The sequence below is a fragment of the Didymosphaeria variabile genome (assembly GCF_027946475.1).
Source record: "Didymosphaeria variabile strain IMI 356815 chromosome Unknown scaffold_1, whole genome shotgun sequence".
In the NCBI taxonomy this organism is placed as follows: Eukaryota; Fungi; Ascomycota; class Dothideomycetes; order Pleosporales; family Didymosphaeriaceae; genus Didymosphaeria; species Didymosphaeria variabile.
Window position 1 is genome coordinate 2,730,828 of NW_026611620.1, and position 21,154 is coordinate 2,751,981.

The following is a 21,154-nucleotide window of genomic DNA, read 5'->3' on the forward strand; positions in this document are numbered from 1 at the left end:
TGCGTGTTATGCGAGCGTGTCTTCATCGATGCAATTTAGCGCATCGTTCGCAAAGCTGCATAGAGGGCGGAGATTGCGAACACAAGTCTGGCAATGTGTCGAATTCCCATTGGGAAGCCTCAAACCTTTGAGACCGAAATCCAAATCAAATTATGTAAGAAGGCTGCAGCTGAATTTCGGGGGTCAAATTTTGGCTCATCAGTAGTAGCAGACGACGTCAAGCTCATCGATGACCTTGAATGACCTTCTCCTTGGTTCTAGTGGTTTAGAGCATTGTGGGTGAAAGCCAGCCGTTCACTAAGACCTATGTATGTTACAACCCATATATAAGGGGCGTAATGATCCAGGCACACGAAACGAATTCCAGCCCGCAAGAAGCTCTGGCGGCTCTCGCAACAGGCTGCGTGCCATTATTAATAATTACTGGCGCGATCAACGCCATATCATGTTGCTGGTCATACGAAACAAGGGTGGAAGGCCATTTGAGACCCCAATTGGGCAATGCCGCGCCGGATATCCCTAGCAGGCCAGCACCACAGGTTATGTTTACCGGCAAGCTTGGTACGTAGAATCACGTACCAGTCTTCAAGTATTACTGTGTAAATGTGCACAGCAGCATTGCGCGAGAAGAGAAGTAAGTGGGACATCTCTCTGTATGCCAGAATAACCGCGCCTTGTCAACTTAGGGAATCTCGTCGACGAAGAGCTGGCAGAGCATGCAGACGGACCGTGCCCTCGAACATTGGGGGCGAGCATCCGCGGAAGGTTGCTCGTTGTTGAAAGGATGGTTGACATTGTTGAAAGAATGGTTGACATGTTCAATGGGCACCATCGCGGCTATTGAGTATCGTCCAGCTGCTCGCGAGGGAGATGTGAAGCACACGAGGTTAGCCAATAAGAGCATGCGCCGTCTTGGAGCAAATACGACTCACGTGGCCTGACCGGTGTGCTGGCCCAACGATTTGGGCGTAAACGTGATACCTAGCGCACTGGCATTGGTGCTTCGAGAAGAATCAAGCTCGTTCTTTTCCTGCCATGTAGTACACCGTTAGTTGGTTCATCCGACCTCTGGTGCTTGGAGTGTCAATCTCTTTGGTTCATATGCCCATTCACACATATGTACAAATCCAGCGCCTTCTACCGTTTCTTGTTTGCCTCTTCCCTCATCTCTTCCTTGATCCTAGTTATCGTACCAACACCACCGTAGATGATCGCAGTGTAGACCTGTGCCACACTAGCACCTGCATCGAGGATCTCTCGTGCTTGACGACCGTTTGTAATGCCGCCAGTCGCGAAGATGACTTTCCTTGGGCCAGCAGTAAAAGGGGCAGGGGCAGCGTTGCTCCCGGGCGTGGAAACATTCACCTTATCGACATTGGTCGGTGGTGGTGACGCTTCCGTCGGTAGATTCGCGGATGCAGGGAGAAGCGCAGAGGTTGCCGAGCTGAGAGCGTCTGAAGGCGAGTCCTGTAGCTTCGGAACAATCGAAGAGTCCGGTTCATCGCCAGTGGATTGACCCACATCGGGCCATTCTGGTTTCGAGGGCGGCGGCGAAAGCTGCTTCGGACCATCATCGAGCGTCTTCCTGTACTTCTTCACGAGGGTCAAAGTGCGCTCGAACATTTGTGGTCCAGAGTAGCCTCCTTGTTCCAAGAGCAGATTGGCTTCTTCCTGAGGAAGGAGGTAGCCCTTAGGGAGGGGATCAGGTCGCCTCTTCGTGGTGTTCCCAACTATCACTCCGTCCACGCCGGAGTCCCATACAGCCTCGCATATGCCAGATACTTGCTCTTCAGAGTCCTCATCCGGACTCACCTTGACCATAATAGCGGGCTTTGTCTTTCGATCCACCTTTTTAGCAGCTTGCACGACGCTGTCCAACAGCTGTGTAAGCGGTTCCACGTTTTGTAGAGCTCGCAGGCCGGGCGTGTTGGGACTCGATACATTGACAACGATGATGTCGGCATACTTGGCCAGCTGATTGACGCAAGTGGTGTAGTCCCTCTTGACAGCTTCAATATCCTGCTCAGAGGTAGTCTTGTTCTTTGCGATCTGGACTGCCAGTAACCGGCCAGGAACGAGCGAGCCTGGCGGAACACCCGCTTCGCCATCCAAGACCAAGCGTTCCGCCTCCTCATCGATGCCTAGCCCTGAATGGTATGCGAATTGTCTGACACGGTGTCGTAGCCTCATGGCAACCGCCTCTGCACCCTCAGAATTGAAGCCATAGCGATTGATGAGGGCATTCTGCGACGGAAGCCGAAAGACCCTCGGCCTAGGATTTCCTTCTTGCGCCAGCGGGGTCACAGCTCCAACTTCGACAAGGCCAGCACCGAGCTCGAAGATAGGCGTTGGAATATCGGCGCCCTTGTCCATGCCGGCAGACGTTCCGATGGGGTTAACCAGCGTGTGGCCGAACAACTCCACCGCGAGATCTCCAGCGGCATCTGGACTGCCTCGTTCTCTAGGATTCAAGCCAAAGCTATGAAGCGCCTTTACTATCTTGGTCCCGGCACGGTGCGCGTCTTCTCCGTCGGGGTAAATCTGCCGCAGAACAGGTACGACAAGCCATTCGTGGACGCTGGAGCGTGTGTCGGTGACGTACAGGTAGCCGAATGATAACGCAAATGTTAGGGCGGTGCCGTACACGAAGTTCTTCGTGCGATTTGCTGCGGTGTGAGCATCGGTGGCAGCTGTCGAAGCCTGTCGCGTGGGGTGCACGAACGGGCGCTGCGACGACCGCAGGCGAGGCACCGAGGGCCTGATGCGCAGGGCGCGCATATTGACGGCCGTAGTCATACTAACGAGCGTATCGTACAGCCCGTAGAAGGGCGCGGTGTGGTTCAATGGCTGCTTGAAGCTGTTGATACAGCTGTGTCGCAACGCTCCCGCATGTGACGTTGGTGCTTGGCGCTGCCCACATGCCTCACTCTTCACCATGAACCGCGACGGGATTTTGCAATGCACGTGCTAGACATAATCGACATCCGTTCCTCATATCTCCTGTCATGGCACACCCAGAAGTTACTCGAACTTATCCCACGAGCACTCAGTATTTACTCCACCCTTAGAATGGGAGTACGCGCCAGCCTGCCTATACGACATGCTTCAATCTGCCGGTAGGTAGTGGCATTGTCCCCACGATGTATGCCCAGCTTTTCAATTATCGTAGATTACCAAACCTCGCGTAACCGAACAACAACCGGTTCATCACGAGCAATATGGCTCAGATCTGCGTTTTACACCAATCGTGTTTCATGAAGCGTTAACAACCGTCATAATGCTCGCCATAGCTACAGGCCAACTCAATGGACCCCACAATGCAATCTTATTAAGGCTCGAGCAGGAGCTTGACTACGCATTGACCTTGGTAGCATAGCTTGTACTGACCACCGTCACCAACATGCTGTTCAGATGGTCTCTGTTCGCCTTATTCGCCGCTAGAGTTCTAGCTGGCATGAACAAAACCGGCACACTCTGCATCGTCACCCCTTCAGGCAGCAAAGACGACTCTGTATCTATCATGGATGCGTTCAAACAGTGCGGACAAGATGGGCAGATCGAAATCACCGAAGGCGACTACACCATTGCCAAAGTAATGGACGTCCTCAACCTAAAGAATTGTGACATCAGCATTAAAGGTAAACTTACCTGGAACGACGACATCAACTACTGGACTAGGAACTCGATTGGAGTCACTTATGCGCAGCGAAGCACTGCTTTTAGACTAGGTGGAGACACCTTCTCCATCCGCGGCCACAAAAAAGGGCTGTTCTTCGGCAACGGTCAGAGATGGTACGATGCCAATAAGAACGGGTCGAACATGGCTGGTCGTCCCATTAGCCTGACATTGTGGAAGGCAAAAAACGTATTCATCGATGGAATAACATGGAGACAGTCCCAATTCTGGTAGCGTCTCCAACTGCTGAAATTGACAGGCGACTAATTGCGGCCAAGGCATACGTTCGTCGCATATTCCGAGAATGTGACAATGACCAATCTTGACATGAACGCCACGTCGACGTCACAGTGGAACACCGTCAATACCGATGGCTTCGACTCCTGGAACTCGAAGGACATCGTAATCAAGAATTGGGTTGTGAAATGCGGCGATGTTCGTTGCCCTCCTCACTTGATCCATCCTAACCTAACCATAAGCTCTAGGATTGCATCTCCATTAAAGGCAACAGCAGCAATGTCTACGTAAAAAATGTCACCTGCTACGAATCCGGCGCCGCCTGCATCGGCTCCCTCGGCAACAACGCCATTGACTACGTCGACAATGTCCTCTTCGAAGACTTCACTGCCATCCACTCGTCCAACGCTGCATGGATAAAGACCTACCCCGGTCAGGGCCATGTGCGCAATGTCACGTTCCGGAACTTCTACTTCCAAGACGTGAATCAACCAATATATGTATCGCCATGTATTTATTCTTATAGTAATTGCGATGGGAGCAGGCTGAAAATTAGTGACATAAACTGGGAGAATGTTACCGGTACAAGTCGATATAATGTCGCTGCAGGGATTTACTGTAGTAAAGGTGGGTGATTGAGTGTAGTGGTGGAAGGTTGATACTGACGATGATTAGGCGCGCCGTGTACAGGGCTGAAGTTCAAGGATGTGAATATCAAACCGAAGAATGGAGGGACTGCGAAGGTGTTGTGCAGTAATATGAACAGTGACAGTGGACTGTCGTGTACGGGCACATGCCCGAGTGGATGGAAACAGCAGTTGAGCGGGAATGCATAGGCTGTAAGTTGGCAACACTGTGGGTTTTGTCCTGGCCACCACTTTTCGAACCGTATCATATTACTTCACCAGTTAAATACAGTCCTAGTCCAGGACTTGTGGTCCAGTAAATTGATATCAAATCTTCAGGTCAGCCAGCTTCATCAGGGGTTTGATTAGTACTGTATGATGCTTGAAGAAACAAACAACATGGGCATGTTCTCCGACATCTGGAGCATTGGCGCTGTTACGGTGTTGCCTTACGTTCCACCTCGTGTGCCCCTGCCTTACGTTCACGAGTGTCGGCACAGAGCCGTGGCGCTTACCAGAGGACACGTTGGAGTCCCTAAGCCACGGGTTGCGAATGGCTCTTACACGATGCTTCAAAGCCTTCCAAGCAAGGTGTTTGTGTTCCAGAGCCGGACAAGAAGTACCAGTGGCTGTGCGCAATTGCAAGTCTGAACTGTGGTGCCGACCAGCCAGCTGCATCTCGTGCGAACGCTTCCGGTTTAGAAACTTAGGGCGTGAAGGCAGTCTGAACGCTTTTGTGAGTACATGCTACTGCTCGTTACCCCCAAATCCTTCCATCGTTGCTCACCTCAGCAATCTTCCAGAAAGTTCGGCTGCCGCGAAACAAAAACCGCTGGCGGCCCCTCCACGCGCGGGCCCACCACCCAAAGTCCGGGCAACCTCCGAGCCACGTCTCGTCCACGATGCCGCCAGGCAACGAATATGCGGCGGACCAGCTCAAAAACCAAGGCAACGCGCACTTTAAGAATGGCGACTACGACCAAGCAGAGACGCTGTACAGCCAGGCCATTCAGAAGAACAGCAAAAATCCGCTGCTGTTCACAAACCGCGCGAATGCGCGGCTGAAACTGGAGAAATGGGAGGGCGTGATCAACGACTGCTTGGCGAGCATAGACCTGATGACGGAGAACATGAAGGCGTACTTTTATCTGGGTATGTAGAGCTGCTCTTGCACCGTGGGCAATGCAAGAGCTGAGCTGACCCATCTCCTGCTGCAGCGCAGGCGCAAATCGCAATCAATCACCCGAACGAGGCACTCAGTAGCGCGCTGAGAGCGTACGATCTCTGCGTCAATTCTCCCCAGCAGACTTCCAACGCCGCCACCATATCCGCCCTAGTCACACGTTGCAAGAAAGCAAAATGGGACATCCGCGAGCGCGAGCGCATACGGCGGCGCAAAGGCCTCCTTTCCGAACTCGAACTATCCCTCGAAACCACCCACAAAAAGGACGTCGACGATATCGAGGCACGATTAGAAAGCGGAGAAATCGGCCGCGTTGAAGCCACGGAAGAAAAACAACAGCTTGTCACCGAGTTCGAGCAGAAGCGCGACGACATACGCACCGCCTTCGCGCTCTCCGACCCCGAACATCTCGAGATCCGCGAAGTACCAGACTACCTCATCGACGGAATAACTTTCGAGATAATGAACGATCCGGTTGTGACAAAGAACGGGCGGAGTTACGAGCGCGCGACTATCATCGAGCATTTGAAGAGGAGTGCGACGGATCCGCTTACAAGGGAACCGCTGACAATCAATGAGCTGAGGCCCAACATCGCGCTGAAGGAGGCATGTACGGAGTTCATGGAGAAGAACAAGGGCTGGATTTACGATTGGTAGGTTGAAATCGTCATTGGTGCGAGGTTTGTTTGAGCAAGAGGGATTGGGGATATGAAGCGGCTTGCTTGTGGCTGCTGACACACCACAGTGAGGATGGCGAAGTGGATACGGATCCACGATGGGCGCATCTTTCCTGCAGCAGGAGAGACTACGAGGCGAGGTGAGAAGAGCTGCATTGGATTGACGAGCATTGCAAGGAGTTTGAAGAATCACTTTCATTGGAGTTTGGATACCCATGCCGTAGAGTCGAGCTCGTATCGGACTGTGAGTCGCGTCGGGATGTTGTGCACAAAGCCAGGCCACCGAAATGCTGTGCCCGTCCACTCTAGCTATTGGGACCTCCTGTGTAATATTCATATATCATGAGGGAGACACTTTGTCAGCTTGTGGCAGCAGCTACCTTATATGGACAAGTACTGCACGGGTACATCAAAGGGCGTAATCCCAAATGCCATCTAGTCCGACCGAACACCAAACTCTAAAATACACAGCTATCACACAAACCCTTCCTGCACCGCAGCGCTCACCCCCTGCTTCACCTCCACCCCCTTCTCCTTCTCCGTTCCCTGCCGATACATATTCGGATAGCTCCTCAACCTCCTGATCGCATTCTCTTCATCCTCCCCTCCTCCATCCCTCCCGCGACTCGGCGGCTGACTCCTCTTCCTCACTCCCCTGTGTCTCTCTTCACCATCACCCTCCGGTATGGGACTCCTACTCCGACTCTCCGACCGGTTCCTCACGCGCCCACGGAACGTGTGGTCTGGCTCGGCGTCACTGCGCCGCCGGTTCCTCTTCGCTGTGGGTGGGGTCTCGATGAAGGGGGATGAAGAGGAGGAGGCGCGTTGGTGCTTGCGGTAGTGGTGTCTGTGCCTGAAGCAGGGTATAGAGTTAGTAGAAACCCTAGAACGGGAAAGAGGTACGTGATGTACGTATGTCTTTGGGCAAGTCGGAAAAGTCTCCAAGACACATCCACACTGTACCCTATGGATTCGTACCGGCTGCCTGAATCGCGTTCATGTCCTCGCGAAGGGGAGGATGCACGCGGTGGGGTGTGCGATGAGAGACGACGGCGTTTGAGACGGCCTCGGGGGGCTTCGTCGCCGTGGACGAAGTCGTTAGGCGTAGGAGGATCAGTCGGTATAGTGACGTCGGTGCGAGGGTCCGAGAGTGTAAATGCCATAGTAGGAGAATATGGGTACAGGTGCTATGGAGGCTTCGATGTTGACTTTGGAGCCTGGCTAGAGTATTCGGAGAGAGCCATCTGACTGTGCGAGGATCTCGTGCGGGAGGGGGCAGCAGCTCTGTGTTGCTCGTGTGACGCTTTGGGCGGTGATCAGGCCGTGGGACGTCATTCGCTATTACCTCTGTGGTACGCACTTGACCGGAACTGGGAATGGGGGCGCGATGGGTAGTAGCGTGAACGACACACGGCCAGCTTTTGGCAACTCTCATACAACATGATCACCATGCTTTGTTTCAGATTGAACCAAGACCATACAACACGGAGGAGCAAGCGCACAACGTACACGCCTGTTGATCCGAGGCCAGCTGCCAGACAAGGTAGAATCTCGCCATTCTTCGAGGACCAAATGTGTAACACTACTGGAATTCTCGCAGAAAATCTGGCCAGACCATGATGGGATTGGTGACAAGGAGTCGCGAAAATCCCAATTACTGGTTTTGGTGCTGCAATGAGCTCTGCACCATTCCTGATCCAGTAGTGCCCAGGTCCGCAAAATGTTCGATATTCTCTCGCTAACGCCGCCATCAGCAATGTGCCATCATTCGCGGTTCGGGTAAGTCATGTACGTCTGCGATTCTACGCTCGGAGCCGATCATCTGTGCTCTTTACGGCCAGTATATACCCGTCTAAGCGTTCCCAATAGTAGAACCTCCGTATTCGCGCACCATGATTACCATCCAAAAGTCCGCGAGCCCGACCGTTAGCTCACAATTGCCGCATCCCTTGCCCTTATGCAAACTGCAAAACTGCATCTAGCTCAAAACACGATGTTGAACGCCATCATGGTACAAATCAGCATAGAAACGATGTTCCGGATGAGTGTAAGTGCGCTCGTCGCATTGTTCGCGAAGTTGCTGCGTGCGAGAGGATTAGTAGAGTCTTCAACAAGATGACCATCTTACGAACCATGTTCGAGCGGTGCGCAAGGATTAGACCGTGGTGAACGCACTTGTCAGACTGGAAATGAGCAAGAGACCTTTCTTCTTCGCTTGCCCTGATGTACGCGAAATATTTCGTGCGGATGTCTCGCGAAGTATTGTGAAAGAGCGGTCAGTACTCATTAAGGGCAAGAGGGTCTCACAGAAGGTCCCACAACGACAGGACATTCTCACGTGCAGCACAGTATTATTGTCTTCATTTCAGCTCGAAGCTTTGTACGTCTAAAGTCCAAGTCGTGCTTCTATCCTTATCGACTCTCCAAATCGTGCTCTCTAGCAACACAATACAAGCCCATGTTCACACTCCTTTCAATGCGTCGCTTCATCGCACGCAACGTATCCAATGCTTCCGGTTCTGCATGTGCCTCTATCCAACGAAGACGTCCTTGTATCCATAACTTCATATTGGAGTCCACGAACGATATACACGGGAGGAACAGTAGGTGCCAGTACGTGTGATATAGGTAGTCCAGCTTTGGAGGCCGCAATCCATCTGCAGCCAAAGGCGCCCTCGGCTTTGTAAATGGTCCAGGGTTGTAAATCAGGAACGGGCTCAATTCCACGAGCGCAGTAGTAGACTGTCGTGGAACCTCGATGTAATGTTCACTGGATTGGCCGGCTTGGAATGGTAGGGTGTCGAGATAGTCTGCCAGCTGCGGCACTGTTGCGCACACCTCTTTCGCCAGTCGTTTCACTGTAGCCTCCGCTAACTTTACTCTAGCCTGTACTGATGCAAGTTCTTGATCCGAGCCGCTGCGGCGTATAATCCGGCGGCAGTAGTCAGCCAGAATTATATTCAAGTGTATTTGAGCGTAGCGAAGGATGTTCCGTTGCGGAGCGGCATTGGCCACCGGGTAGTCTAGTAGCATGGTAAGCAGACTCGATTCAGATGTGGCAAGAGAACCTACAATGTATTACCCCTTGGTAAACTATGTCCTGAAAATCCTTTGGCACAGGATGCTCGGTCCACTGGCCGCTTGGTGGGATCTCATCACAGAAACGTCGTACAGCACCTTCGAGCCTACTGCACTCCGAGAGTACCGATAATTGCTTCAGTGCTTTTTTCCGCATCTGGTCTTCAAACGTGATTAACTCAATGATCAGATCCAAGAGTTTTGTCTGGAAATGTTCTGGTTCAGGCAACGACGCGCCCTTGACGACGAAAAATTCCGGAGGAAGAGACTTGTGCAAGTACCAGCTCTGGAATGCGTGAAAGCGGACAATTAACGCCATTAAGCGCCTGTGAAGCACTGTAGGGTTCCCTTGTGCCACAGATAGTGAAGCCAGTGAAAGGAGGCCATTGACGTGGCTATGAAGATTCTGTAACCCGGAGGCGCGGGGCCATGTATTCATTTCGAACATGGCCAGCATCATTATAGAGAACAGAAGCCTGTCTTTCAGAGCGGCATCAGGCTCTGAAAGAGCTTCATTAATCACACGTACAGCTTTGGCGTAGCTTTTCTCCGCGCTTGGAACCAAAGCTTGCTGCTGTGCCTCCCTGGCACAACCTGCGAGGCCGACTGCTTTCATGCTTTCAACGATATCCGCAACCTCGATTTGGCGGTGGTAGCCAAAGAAAAATTTATCCTGCAGGGCATACGCCGAATTATTCTCGCGACGATTATGCAGGAACCAGTTCATGCCTAGATCATCGATTGATAGACGAAGGATGCAATTTTGGGGACTCAAGAGCTTTTGCCGAGGGCGATTTTGCTGTGATCGCTGTCCAGAATGGAAAGGGGTCATATCAGGACTGACTAATGAGTGCTTTTGCTTTTGCTTTTGCACGGTGGGTGGTCCAACCATCTTTTGCGTCTGGTGAACGAACATCATATCGATTGGATCGCGCGGGCCGGAACAGCTCCTTCCGACCCTCGTACATTGGCCGCATGCAGGTATCCTCAAATCGCACTGTTACGTGGTTAGTAGCTGAGATACATTACGCGTACACCTGTTCCGTAACATCAAACAGCTTCGTCAACAACCTCCTCCGAAGAAATCGACTAAGATGCGCCGAACCTGGAAATTGTTCTGTGAGAGCCCAATCTTGCAATATCTTCTTCACCCACCTTTGTCTTCCTTGTACGACACTCTGCACATGCTGGCGACCGTTTTCCCGAGTAAACCATATTGGCATGCAAAGAGCCTCAGTTCCAATGATTTACAGTACAGGGCAATTCATGGAAGACTGGCGCGGTGACTATCTTGGAATACACGAGAATCATGGACCGGTTCGTTAGGCGTTCAACGGCGCGAAAGCGGGGATTTACGCGACCCCCATCGCAAGACTTCGTTGCAGCGTTGGGCTGAACAAATTTACATCACGCGAGCTGTTCACGCCGGGGATTGGTTCGCTAAGCTTCTTGGCCCCATTCACACCGCTATACCTGATACGGTAACCCATCGTAGGGTCGGCTAGCATGATTCGTGCCCGTGGCAGACTGAATCAAGGGTTACCCATCGATGAATATAATCTCTCATGGTCCAGATGTACGTTACTACGCTAACCTCGACACCGAGACGCCCTTCTTCGCCCGACAAAGAATTGTTTGCCCTGCTCAATCGATCAGCATCTACCTATGGTAGATAGGCAACGGAATTCGGTAACCAGTATGCCCCGAATCTTATCCTTCGATGAACTGCCCCCGTGGATGAAAAAGGACCCGCGCATTCGAAGAGGATACAGAGAGGAGCTTCGTCACGTCTGGAACTGCTTTCTATCGCTCTTCTATATCCACAATGAATTTGTCAACATCTGGTCACATCTAGTACCAGCGATCGTGTACGCGACTATACTTTCAAAAGAAGCTCGATCGGCCTTTCTGGAAGGGGAAAGCGAAATGAGACGAGAAAAGAACTTGATCCGCTTCTATGTCGTTACCAGTCTCGCGTTGATGTCGCTTTCGGTACGTGTTGCGCGAGAAAACACACAGGGGAATATACAACACTCACAAGAGGTAGAGCATATATCATATCTTGAGCGCCCATTCCGAACGCATTGCACTCAAGGTACTGAAGCTGGATTATCTTGGGATAATACTCAATGTATCCGCGACATGCATAACAAGCTCGTGGTTTGGCTTCAGGCATGATGCTCATCTTGCCAACATGTATATCAGCCTAACGCTGGGACTGTCCGTTGCGATTGTATTCCTGTTTCTCAAACCTAGTGCCGACGGACCTAAAGCTGCGAAGTGGAGGTTGATGCGCCCTCTACGTCATACGTCAATGAGTCTAATCTGATATGTAGGGCTCTGATCATCGGCGGGTTGATGGCATCGGGCTACACGCCCTTGATCCACGCATATCTGCTTGGTGGAATTGAGAGGCTGCAGCACTTTCCCTGGCGTGCTGCAGTGAAGATGCTATGTGCAGACCTCGTTGGGGTGCTTGTCTATATCACAAGATTTCCCGAGAGTCGATTTCCTGGAACATTTGATATCTGGGTAAGTCTATGAGTTCTTAGTAGAATATGCGTTCCGCTAAAGAGTGTCACAGGGCGCGAGCCATCAGATCTTTCACATAGAGGTCGTCGTGGGGCGGGTTGTGTATCTTCGTGGTTTGAAGGAGTTGGTCAGATATGGGTAAATGTACGTGAAATGCGAAAGTCTGATAGCACACAGCCTTGATTGGTCTTGTCTGGCCGAGCACCAGGTTATCGCTGTGGGGTGGGAGTTGGATATCGGACCCGAGGTGCGACAGCATATTTGGCCAATGAAGAATAGGGTATCAAGCGTTCCATTGCGTTACAGTCCTTCGGACGCTATGTAATATGCTGCAAGAATGAGAACGAACTAAGTACCCAAGTCATTAGAATCTCAGAACCACTTCGTGCTCATAAAGTCGTAAATTATTGATTGAGCCGCTCATGTGCCGCATGCCATATCACGAGCAATAAGAACAATACATGCCGTGTTGTCAGTAAAAAAACCCGCTCCACTAATGGGCCGGTTGTAATCCTTTCAGAAATACACTGACTCTCACAGTCGCCCCATCACCAACATCGAATGTGTCTGCAACACCAGCATTCGGCCCGTTGAGTACATCCGCGAAAGGAATGTCGACAGCGCCAGTCTCACTCTCCTTGTTCAACAATGCAATCCTGAAGCTTGCTCCGCTGTCTACCAGATCCTTTGTGATCGGAATGCGGAACGCCTGATCAAAAGAAGGATTGAAAATGTCGGTGCCAGGTGTGTATGTCTTGATTGCGGTGCGGAACTCCTTCGCGCCCCAAGTCACCTTGACGCTGGGATTGAGCTCATCACGCTGACCTTGTAGACCAAGGGCACTGGCGACAAGTATGGTAGCCAGACCAACAAATTGGCCTTCACCTTGGCTCTCCGAGGCAGAGAGGGCCGAGGCATCACTCACGAAGTTGAAAAATCTGGCATGCACCGTTAGGTGAGCTCCAGTGTGTTCGCCCTTGTGTGATAAAGCAATCTCCTTGCTTCCACCGCCGAGCAAGATGTCTTTGATAGAGATAGAGCCTTCGCCGATATCGTCATCCGCGCCGACGTCGTCGTCGTCAATGTCAAGGAAGATATTTTGGTCGAAGTCTGAAACGAGAAAATCGTGCGTCTCGTTCCACTCCGGATCGTGGTCGTTCTTCTTGGTTGACGTTCGCCACTCATCCTCGGCACCGACAGTCACCTTGCAGTAGCAGTCGGGGACATCCTTGACAATCTTTGCCAAAAGTCGTTTCGCGCCGCTCTTCTTCGGGCCCGAGATGCCGACGGCTCGTTCTATGGTTAGACGCATGACGCCAATGTGGGGTTGGAATGTCTTGAACCAGTCACTGGAGTTGTCGAGCTTGACCAGGAAGCGGTTGGGAAGGACAGCCATGCCACTGATGATGCCTAGAATAGTCTTGCGAACAGTGCCTGAAATGATTCCAAGGTCGGCAATGTTTGCGGCATCCGTGAAGTCGAGCTCAAGCTTTGGAGGGTTAATAAAGGCAACTTGTGCAGCGCCGATCTGTCCCCAAGTCAGGATGTGGATCCATTTGAAAACGGAGCTACTTACACAAGGGATAACATTCGTCAAAGGAGCAAGGAGGACCGACAGTCTTCCCCTGAGATGAATACGCTCGATACCCTGTTATCCGATTAATGACGCACCATCGTGCGCAGAAGAAATTCTACCTACAATCTTGGGTACCATGCTTCCATCTAGCTCGATGTCGCTCTTGCTATCCCAGGTAACGTCCATCTCCAGCTGGATGCCCCCAGCGGAAGTCTTATGAGTATCTACCTCCGAGAAATGCAAAGGCACATCGCCCAGATCGATTTTGACGAATCTCAAATTGGCCAAAGGGCCTGGAAGGGTAGAAGCTAGTATAGGCTCGACGATATCCTTCACCATCTTGCAACCGGCGACGTTGATATTTGGCCAGAGCTGAGCGACCAGGTCGTTCAAAAACCCTATGGGAATATCAGCTAGTTCCCGCAAGTACTTCATCATCCTATCAATCATACCAGCAGATTCCGTACCACCAGAGGCGGTCAACGTGTGGGCGAGAGATCCCATGTCGTTCATGGTTGTAATAGGGTCCGTCAAGTAATTGAGAAGGAAGCAAGGGTCCGGCGTTGATCAGATGTCCTGGTAGTGTCGGCTACTAATTCCTCTACGGCAAGGGAAAGGTTGCTTCGCCGTTGTTGCGGGTAGTTTCGTGAGATGTCAGTTGATTTTGTGCGAAGAAGCAGGCGAGGAGCGTGTCTAAGATCGGCTCCATCACCAGGATTGATCTCAAGGAAAGCAAGTGGGCCTAAAACATGATCCAAACCAGTAATGTGGATCAGCGAGAGATCGATCGCAAGGATGCGAATTGGGCCTGGAGCACGCGGTGTGCACCACAAACAAGAGAAAACGCGTTGTTTGCATGCATGACGTTGATGGCCTCCTCCGACGTCACTTTGTTGAAGTGTCAAACAGGATCTAGCAGGGTCATTGGCCGCTGACATCTGCTGCGGGGGCCAAGGCTGCCACTAATGTGATCGCTTAAATGCATGCCCTTGGCATCAAGACACCCAAGCTGCGAGATTTGACCGACAACACTGCCCCTCTCCGAAGACGTACATTGACCAAAAGCGTTGAGTGCTAAGCGTTGAGACTTCCAAGATGTAGCAAGCGACAATGTATAAGCCCCCTCTTCCGGATAGGTCCTTTACCATTCCACCAGACAAGTATCATACGAGCCACGTCACTCAGGCGCATTAACAGGCTGATCCTGATTTTGGCTGTTTCTCCAGTCAAACTAGAAACGCATCGTGAGCTTGCTTCTAAAGATAGCACTGGTCATTGGCCAAACTCCACTCCACTCGTCTGATTGAGAGTGATGGTAGCATGTACTACCCGAGGCTGAGCAATGCAGGACCAAAATCCTTTGATCTAGTACGTACTGTATCTGGAGCTGCCCGCCAACACATGGTCACGTCAAACGGACACTAACCAGAACGCTGACTGGGTTCCTCTTTGTGTAAACCAGCTGAATCTTCTTTGCATCTCTGTCTCGTCTGTCTTCATTAGCCAATCAAGATTGGCGTTTGCGATTTCTGCACTCATCTCTTGACTCGAGACGCCAACAATTAGCTTCTTCAGATTGTGTCGCTGGATGCCCATTCGTCTTAACATCAGATCCACTTCGCTTGCCTTTATAATCTTATCGCGAATCCAGTCGGGAGGCCCCTCTGGAAACAGCACGAACCGCTTTATCCAAGGCAGGTACATATTGATAGGGCCTGATTCAATAACATAGATAGAGGATTCCGGTTCGTAAAGTTCGTTTGCCCAGTAGAAGAACTTAGCAGGAGCAGCGCTGAACCAGGTGTTTTCTCCGTATAGCACGGCTGCGGCTTCGTCGTGTATCTGTTTGTTCGTTCGGAGAATTGCAGGGTACGGTCTTGTACTGGCCTCGAACCTGTGCACCCTTCGTAGATGCACTATGAGGGGATGTGTATTCAGAAGCAATTCTCTGTAGATCAAGTTCCTCACTTCTCTCGGTAGCCCCAGGAATCGTGATGGAACTGGAGGTGTCTTGATCTCCCTTGGAATCGGCCCGTAACTGTGAGACGACCCGGACCTTGAAAGCCAGCGACGCAATTTGTTAGCCAAGCTGGGGCTTGATACGGCATCCATGGTGAGCTCAAGCTCTTGTGTTGTGTTCGTGTGTGGCTATCGAAACCACTGGATGGATTAGCGTAGTCGATTATCGCAGAGTGACGCCAAGCAAAGCACGCAAGCCCTCCTGCAATATGCGACCTCAGGGAGTGAAGGTGAGGGTCAGAAAGCTCTGTAATAACGCTGTCCGTTGTTGGAAGGATTGAGCAAGGTTGGAATTGAGATTGCTGGGATGCGGTCTGTCAGCTACGAAGCACGGCTGGCCTCGATTTGCACGAGTCCTTCTAGCCTGCGCTATCAATTTATCCGGCCAATCATCGATGCCTCGATCTTGTCCAGGTGCCCGTTTTGTGAGCACGTGATCACTGCACGGATATGAGCGTCTGCCACACAGTATTATCTCAAAGTGTTGCAGACCCCTGACGGCTCGATTAAACCTAGGATAGTATTCTCAACGCCCGACTTTTGACCGCTTTATCTTGTGAGCGCCCGATGACATTTTCTCTGGCAAAGCACGTTAACGCTAGCGCCTTCACCCAACCAACAAGCGAATGGCGACATCACAAACAGTCCCTATGTACCTCCCTCAGCCCTTTACGACCCGATCAGCCCACTGTGGCACATCGCGACTTCTCCCAAAACTTCGCTGAGGAGGCATCGCCAGCTTGCGACCGCGATGACGCCTTCCAACACCTTAATTGTGAGATCCGGCCTCAAAACACGACATCCCAATATGATGGAATTAGCTAGTGTCATCAGGCCTTATCTCCTATTTGGGTCGGGAAGTGCTCTAGTGAGTGGTGGGCCAGCGTCTCTACTCCCCAGTCTTGGCATAATTGGCATCATCGCGTTTTTCCACCTTGTAGTCACTCGGCGAACTCACCACACTATACCCTACCGGAGGCGCCTTTACTCTTCCGCTCAACTGTCCAACCGCTTTGTCGATAAGGGACTCGGCGTTTCGATGGGCTGGAACTACTGATTCATCTGCCAGGTGGGGTTGCGTCCTAGCGAACAAATACAGCCTCGTCTCGTCAATTTTGTCTACTGGTCCGACAAATCTCATTATGGAGCTACTTACTCATCTTTTGATTTTTCCTGTGCTTTCAGAAGCTCGGCGCTGAAAGCTTTGAAGAAGCTGAAACCTGGCTTGCCTTGCTGAAGCTTGGAGGATTTTGCACGTATTTCACTCTTGTCATCATCTATGCAGGCGGCGGTTTGATTGGACAGGAAAACGCGTTGGCGTTCATATACTGGTACGATTTAGGGTAATCTGTATCCGGATGCCGTGACGTGGCTTCCGTCTTCGTTTTCTGCTCCACGCTCTTCGCAGGAGTAGAAAAGGTTGCAGTCGCAGCTACTGAAACCCAAAAATTTTGGGTTTTCGAACAGTATGGAATAGTACCGCACAGCAAGCAGGTAGTAATAGTATAATTTGAGCCCTCAATCCAAGGAAAATTGTTCGTCCGATTTTCCCTAGTTGATAACGTTCAAGAAAGACGTAGCCGTTGCTGTCCCTTTAGTAATAGGTGAAACTTGTTAGTAGTGCTTCTTCTTGAGAGTCAGCTAAGGTTGTGATAGATTCGACAAGTCTTCTGGCGCATCATCTTCATGTATATGGGCTCAGCATTTTTCTTCGGCCTTACATGCTTATCGAACGGTGATGGCCTGGTCATTGGAGCCAGTCGTGCGCTCGAGAGTCCAAAAGCGATAGCCATTATGAAATTGCTGGTTGGGATGGCGGAGTGCATCTGATCAACGCCTTCATCTTCATCATTGCATTTTCAGCCGCGCATAGTTCCATCTCGGATTTCGCGCCTTACGCTTCATGGCTTAGGACGGCAAAGCTCCCGGTTTCTTGGATTATACAGATGGAAGAGGTGCGCGCGTTGATGCCATCAACCTCGCCAATCTCTTTGGCGTCCTTAGTCTGCACGTGACGAACGTTTCTACCGGAGGAGGCAAGAGGTGCTCTTATCTTGTCAATCCTTCCAGTGTCTCGACTGTCTTTGTCTGGGGCGCTATTTTTTTCACGCACTTCCGCTTCCGCCAGGCCTGGTCCGCTCAAGGTCGATTCCCTGATTAACTGGCCTTTCAAGGGCTTATGGTACCCCTGAAAAGCGTATTTTGGCCTGTTAACAGACACGTTCCTTGCGCTGGTACAAGGATGGACGACTTTCAGTCCTTTTGATGCCGGAACGTTTGTCGGTGCCTACAATCGGCTGCCACTATCATTTCATCTGGTTCGAATACATATTCGTTTCCAAGACAAGGTTCCGCGGCAAATACAAAATCGATTTAGATGCAGGACGCAGAAGGTACTTTCCCGAGAGCTAATCGTTGGGCCGAGCGGAGAACAAGAGCAGGTCAAATTGCCCTTGTGGAAGAGGCTACGGAGGGATTTCCAAGTGACATCTATATCTGTGAGTGGTTTGGAACAGTTGCTCATTATCGATAAGCTAGTCTTTACGTACCACGCAATAACATTCTGATGAGTCCAGCATTTTCTCCTTGGTCCGCTATGGTGCGGTTGCACTTACTCTGCGGACGTCCTTTCGGTGCTATAGTCACCGGCGCAGTCCTATCTCATTTCCAATACAAGCAGCCAATCAGATCTAGCCGAAGTCATTCACACCGCGGTGGCCTTTTCTTCGCAGCGCTCCGCCGTGCTAGTCCCTTTTGGGACAGTTGCGAGAAACCCGAAACGGCGAGGGTCCGCTAATTGCAGGTGGTACCGGTAACCTTCAGTCGCCGAAGTAGACTAGAGCGTTACAGTATGTTCATCGCCGAGATCGAGTTTAGTGTTGGCCCACCGGCCTACTCGCTCGAACCGTGGGTTTAAAGTTAGATTACTAGGCACCCTTGGAAGTGTAGTAGATGGACGCTATCAGGCCTCCTGCAGGTGCGTTCTCGTGGCTTTTGCAGAGGCCGGCTTGGCCGACATCCCGCAGAGCCTCGTACTAGCTAAGGTTCGAGCATCCTTCCCGTCCGTTTGGTGGCCTGAGCATGCCTTCTATGTTCAACCATCGACGCACCATTTGAGTACTATCGAGATTCCAAGGGCATTCTGAAGGTCTTCACTGCTATCCCAAAATGCATCAAAATTACCCCTCCACGACTGGCTGCTTGATCGTCTCGATCTCTCCTTGCACTAGCGCAAATATTCCGAGGTAGGCAGGTCGAGTCTACGCATGGTTCCTCATCGTTCTTTTTGCATATCACTAAGGTAGCGATTGCGATTGGAGAAGAGCCGTAAGAATATAGAGAGGCACGCCTCGGTGGTCTACAAAGTCACATACGTGCATATTGCTCGGATGCGATCCATACCACCACGGAGACCGTAGAACTGCCCCAACAGCTTCCCCTTACGGCGACCATTCCAATCTCCGCCGACATTAGATATACGCTGTCCCCTTGCTGATGCAACACTTCAACAATGGCCAATTTGCATTCTCTCGCGCAAGGCTTGCATCTTGTATTGTTCATATTAGGTGTATTATCTCTGTTGTTGAGGTTCTACTCTCGAGCGTTCGTCATTAGAAGATGGGGTCTCGATGACACTTTTACAGTCGCAACATTTGTATGCAGTCAATCCGCCTCAGAATACCCCTACAGCATGGCTGACAATCATTGAAGGTTCTTTACGTCGCGTTGCAAGCCGTACACCAACTCATGCTAAACGCAGGATGCGGTTTGTACGTCTGCATTTAATACAGGTCGTCTCGAACCACACCACTAACTGTGTATTCAGGGAGGGCACAAACAAATGCAACCCCGTGACAAATGCTAGCGTTCCCAAGGTATCGCACAGCCCTGGTCCTTGAGTTACACGCCCGTACTAATCTTCATCAGGTTCTTTTGGCTGTTCAAGTACTATACGCTCTGGCGCATTTCACCATCAAGTCTGCTTTCCTGGCGTTCTACGTGCATCTGTCTCCAACCCGCCCGTTTCGCATCCTTGTGTATCTTGGAATGGCTCTGAACGCAGCTGTGTTCATTACGAACGAGTTAGTGATGATATGCGCTACATGCGCTACATGCTCGATCTTGCATTTCGCTAATCTTGATCAGACTGCTCATCATCCTGCGCTGCCAACCTCTAATAGAAGTCTTCTCACCAGGATCAGTTCCACACGCAAAATGCATGTCGCTGGCGGTGTCGTTCTGGTCTCCTGTCGCACTCGTATGATTGATCCTGGCCTTGCAAGTCTGACGCAGAGCTGATCAAACCAAAGAACCTCGTTGTAGATCTCTACATACTCACTCTCCCAATTCCCGTCATCTGGGGTCTCCGTATGCCCACCAAACGCCGTCTGGCCGTCCTCGCAATCTTCAGCTCGGGTTTCACTGCCATACTGACATCGGCCTTCTGGGTGCTCGCCTGGGGCAAAATGCGCGACCATCAGACCTCTCCTGCGCTCGCGATCAACACTATCATCTCCTCCATTGAGCTTTTCTTTGCCGTCATGGCCGTTAACATGCCGGCGTTTAAACCACTCTGGACGCGTATGGTGGGCGACGTGACCAATCGACCTGGTGCATCGTATAAAATGGACGGCATGTCGCGCGAGAAGAGTAGATGGAGGCCAAGAGCGACACCATTGGGAGATTCGACTAATTCCCCTATGGGGCAGTCGAGGACACGCTCGAGGGGTGGTCTAGGCTCGGAGTCCGAAGAGGACCTTGTGGAAGCACGGACAGCTACAGATTCGGATGACGCAAATGTAGCCGAAGCGGGACGGGTGTGGAGGAATAGCGATGGCGTCGATTTCGTGATTGCGACGCCTTCGAGGGGTGACAAATACTCTTCATCCGAGAAGTCGTCGATGCCGTACGTATGAGATGTGACATTGATGGAAGGTTGGACGCTTTGTGCTCTTATTGCGCAATAGCTCGGCATTCACACCAAATCATAATGCATATTCATCAGTCACATTTTGATTGTGTGCATCCAACCCCCTTATAGCGTGATTGTTCGCTTCGGATGCGCTATAAGTTGCAATCTGATCCGCGATCCTGGTAAAGGCGTGGTTTGTGTAGGAATGTTGCAGCCGAGGCCGGACAGATTAGTGACGTGTCAATGCAAAAGTCCAGTGCGGCCAATGAGCAGGGTCTTGGCAGTGTGACTTGCAGAGCGCGTGAGAGGGCAAAATTTGGGGTAGCTTTCGTGCTTTTATCGTTGGTGAAGGTTGCTTAGTAGATGGGTACATATGACCAATTACGTTCAATTACTACCCCCGCTCGACCGTCCCTATGCATCAGCACTCAACAACATCTTAACGTCAAATCACAGCTTTTCCCAGGAACATAGATTGCCCAGCAGCACGTGATAAATGTGCCGGAAGAGAACACTCGATCATCGGACAGTTTGCACAAGATACCATAAGATCCCAACGTTGTAAAACCTCCCTGTGATCAACCGTGGATTACCGCGTGTCTCTTATGACTTGAACTGCCTTACTTGGCTCTGAGACC

General features: G+C 51.2%; 6 protein-coding genes across 6 annotated transcripts; 3 read left to right on the forward strand and 3 right to left on the reverse strand.

Annotated features, from left to right (window-relative positions):
- Positions 1–1,137: 1,137 nt before the first annotated feature.
- URA9 (Dihydroorotate dehydrogenase (quinone), mitochondrial) lies at positions 1,138–2,937 on the reverse strand (the record flags this gene model as incomplete). Its single annotated transcript, XM_056209687.1, has 1 exon — positions 1,138–2,937. The coding sequence occupies one exon, from the start codon at positions 2,935–2,937 to the stop codon at positions 1,138–1,140; it is 1,800 nt and encodes a 599-aa protein (XP_056076509.1).
- A 463-nt stretch (positions 2,938–3,400) lies between these two features.
- Positions 3,401–4,588, forward strand: N0V89_000869 (uncharacterized protein; the record flags this gene model as incomplete). The annotated part of the gene is made up of 4 exons (XM_056209688.1): positions 3,401–3,906; positions 3,955–4,111; positions 4,162–4,395; positions 4,559–4,588. The coding sequence occupies 4 exons, from the start codon at positions 3,401–3,403 to the stop codon at positions 4,586–4,588; spliced, it is 927 nt and encodes a 308-aa protein (XP_056076510.1).
- An 853-nt stretch (positions 4,589–5,441) lies between these two features.
- On the forward strand, positions 5,442–6,543 carry N0V89_000870 (uncharacterized protein; the record flags this gene model as incomplete). The annotated part of the gene is made up of 3 exons (XM_056209689.1): positions 5,442–5,691; positions 5,757–6,375; positions 6,468–6,543. 3 exons carry the CDS (start codon positions 5,442–5,444, stop codon positions 6,541–6,543), a joined length of 945 nt encoding a protein of 314 aa, XP_056076511.1.
- A 5,959-nt stretch (positions 6,544–12,502) lies between these two features.
- On the reverse strand, positions 12,503–14,098 carry N0V89_000871 (uncharacterized protein; the record flags this gene model as incomplete). Its single annotated transcript, XM_056209690.1, has 4 exons — positions 12,503–13,537; positions 13,586–13,657; positions 13,709–13,983; positions 14,038–14,098. 4 exons carry the CDS (start codon positions 14,096–14,098, stop codon positions 12,503–12,505), a joined length of 1,443 nt encoding a protein of 480 aa, XP_056076512.1.
- Positions 14,099–14,995: 897 nt separating this feature from the next.
- N0V89_000872 (uncharacterized protein) lies at positions 14,996–15,697 on the reverse strand (the record flags this gene model as incomplete). Its single annotated transcript, XM_056209691.1, has 1 exon — positions 14,996–15,697. One exon carries the CDS (start codon positions 15,695–15,697, stop codon positions 14,996–14,998), a length of 702 nt encoding a protein of 233 aa, XP_056076513.1.
- A 4,122-nt stretch (positions 15,698–19,819) lies between these two features.
- On the forward strand, positions 19,820–20,520 carry N0V89_000873 (uncharacterized protein; the record flags this gene model as incomplete). Its single annotated transcript, XM_056209692.1, has 2 exons — positions 19,820–19,862; positions 19,928–20,520. 2 exons carry the CDS (start codon positions 19,820–19,822, stop codon positions 20,518–20,520), a joined length of 636 nt encoding a protein of 211 aa, XP_056076514.1.
- Between the last annotated feature and the right edge of the window lie 634 nt (positions 20,521–21,154).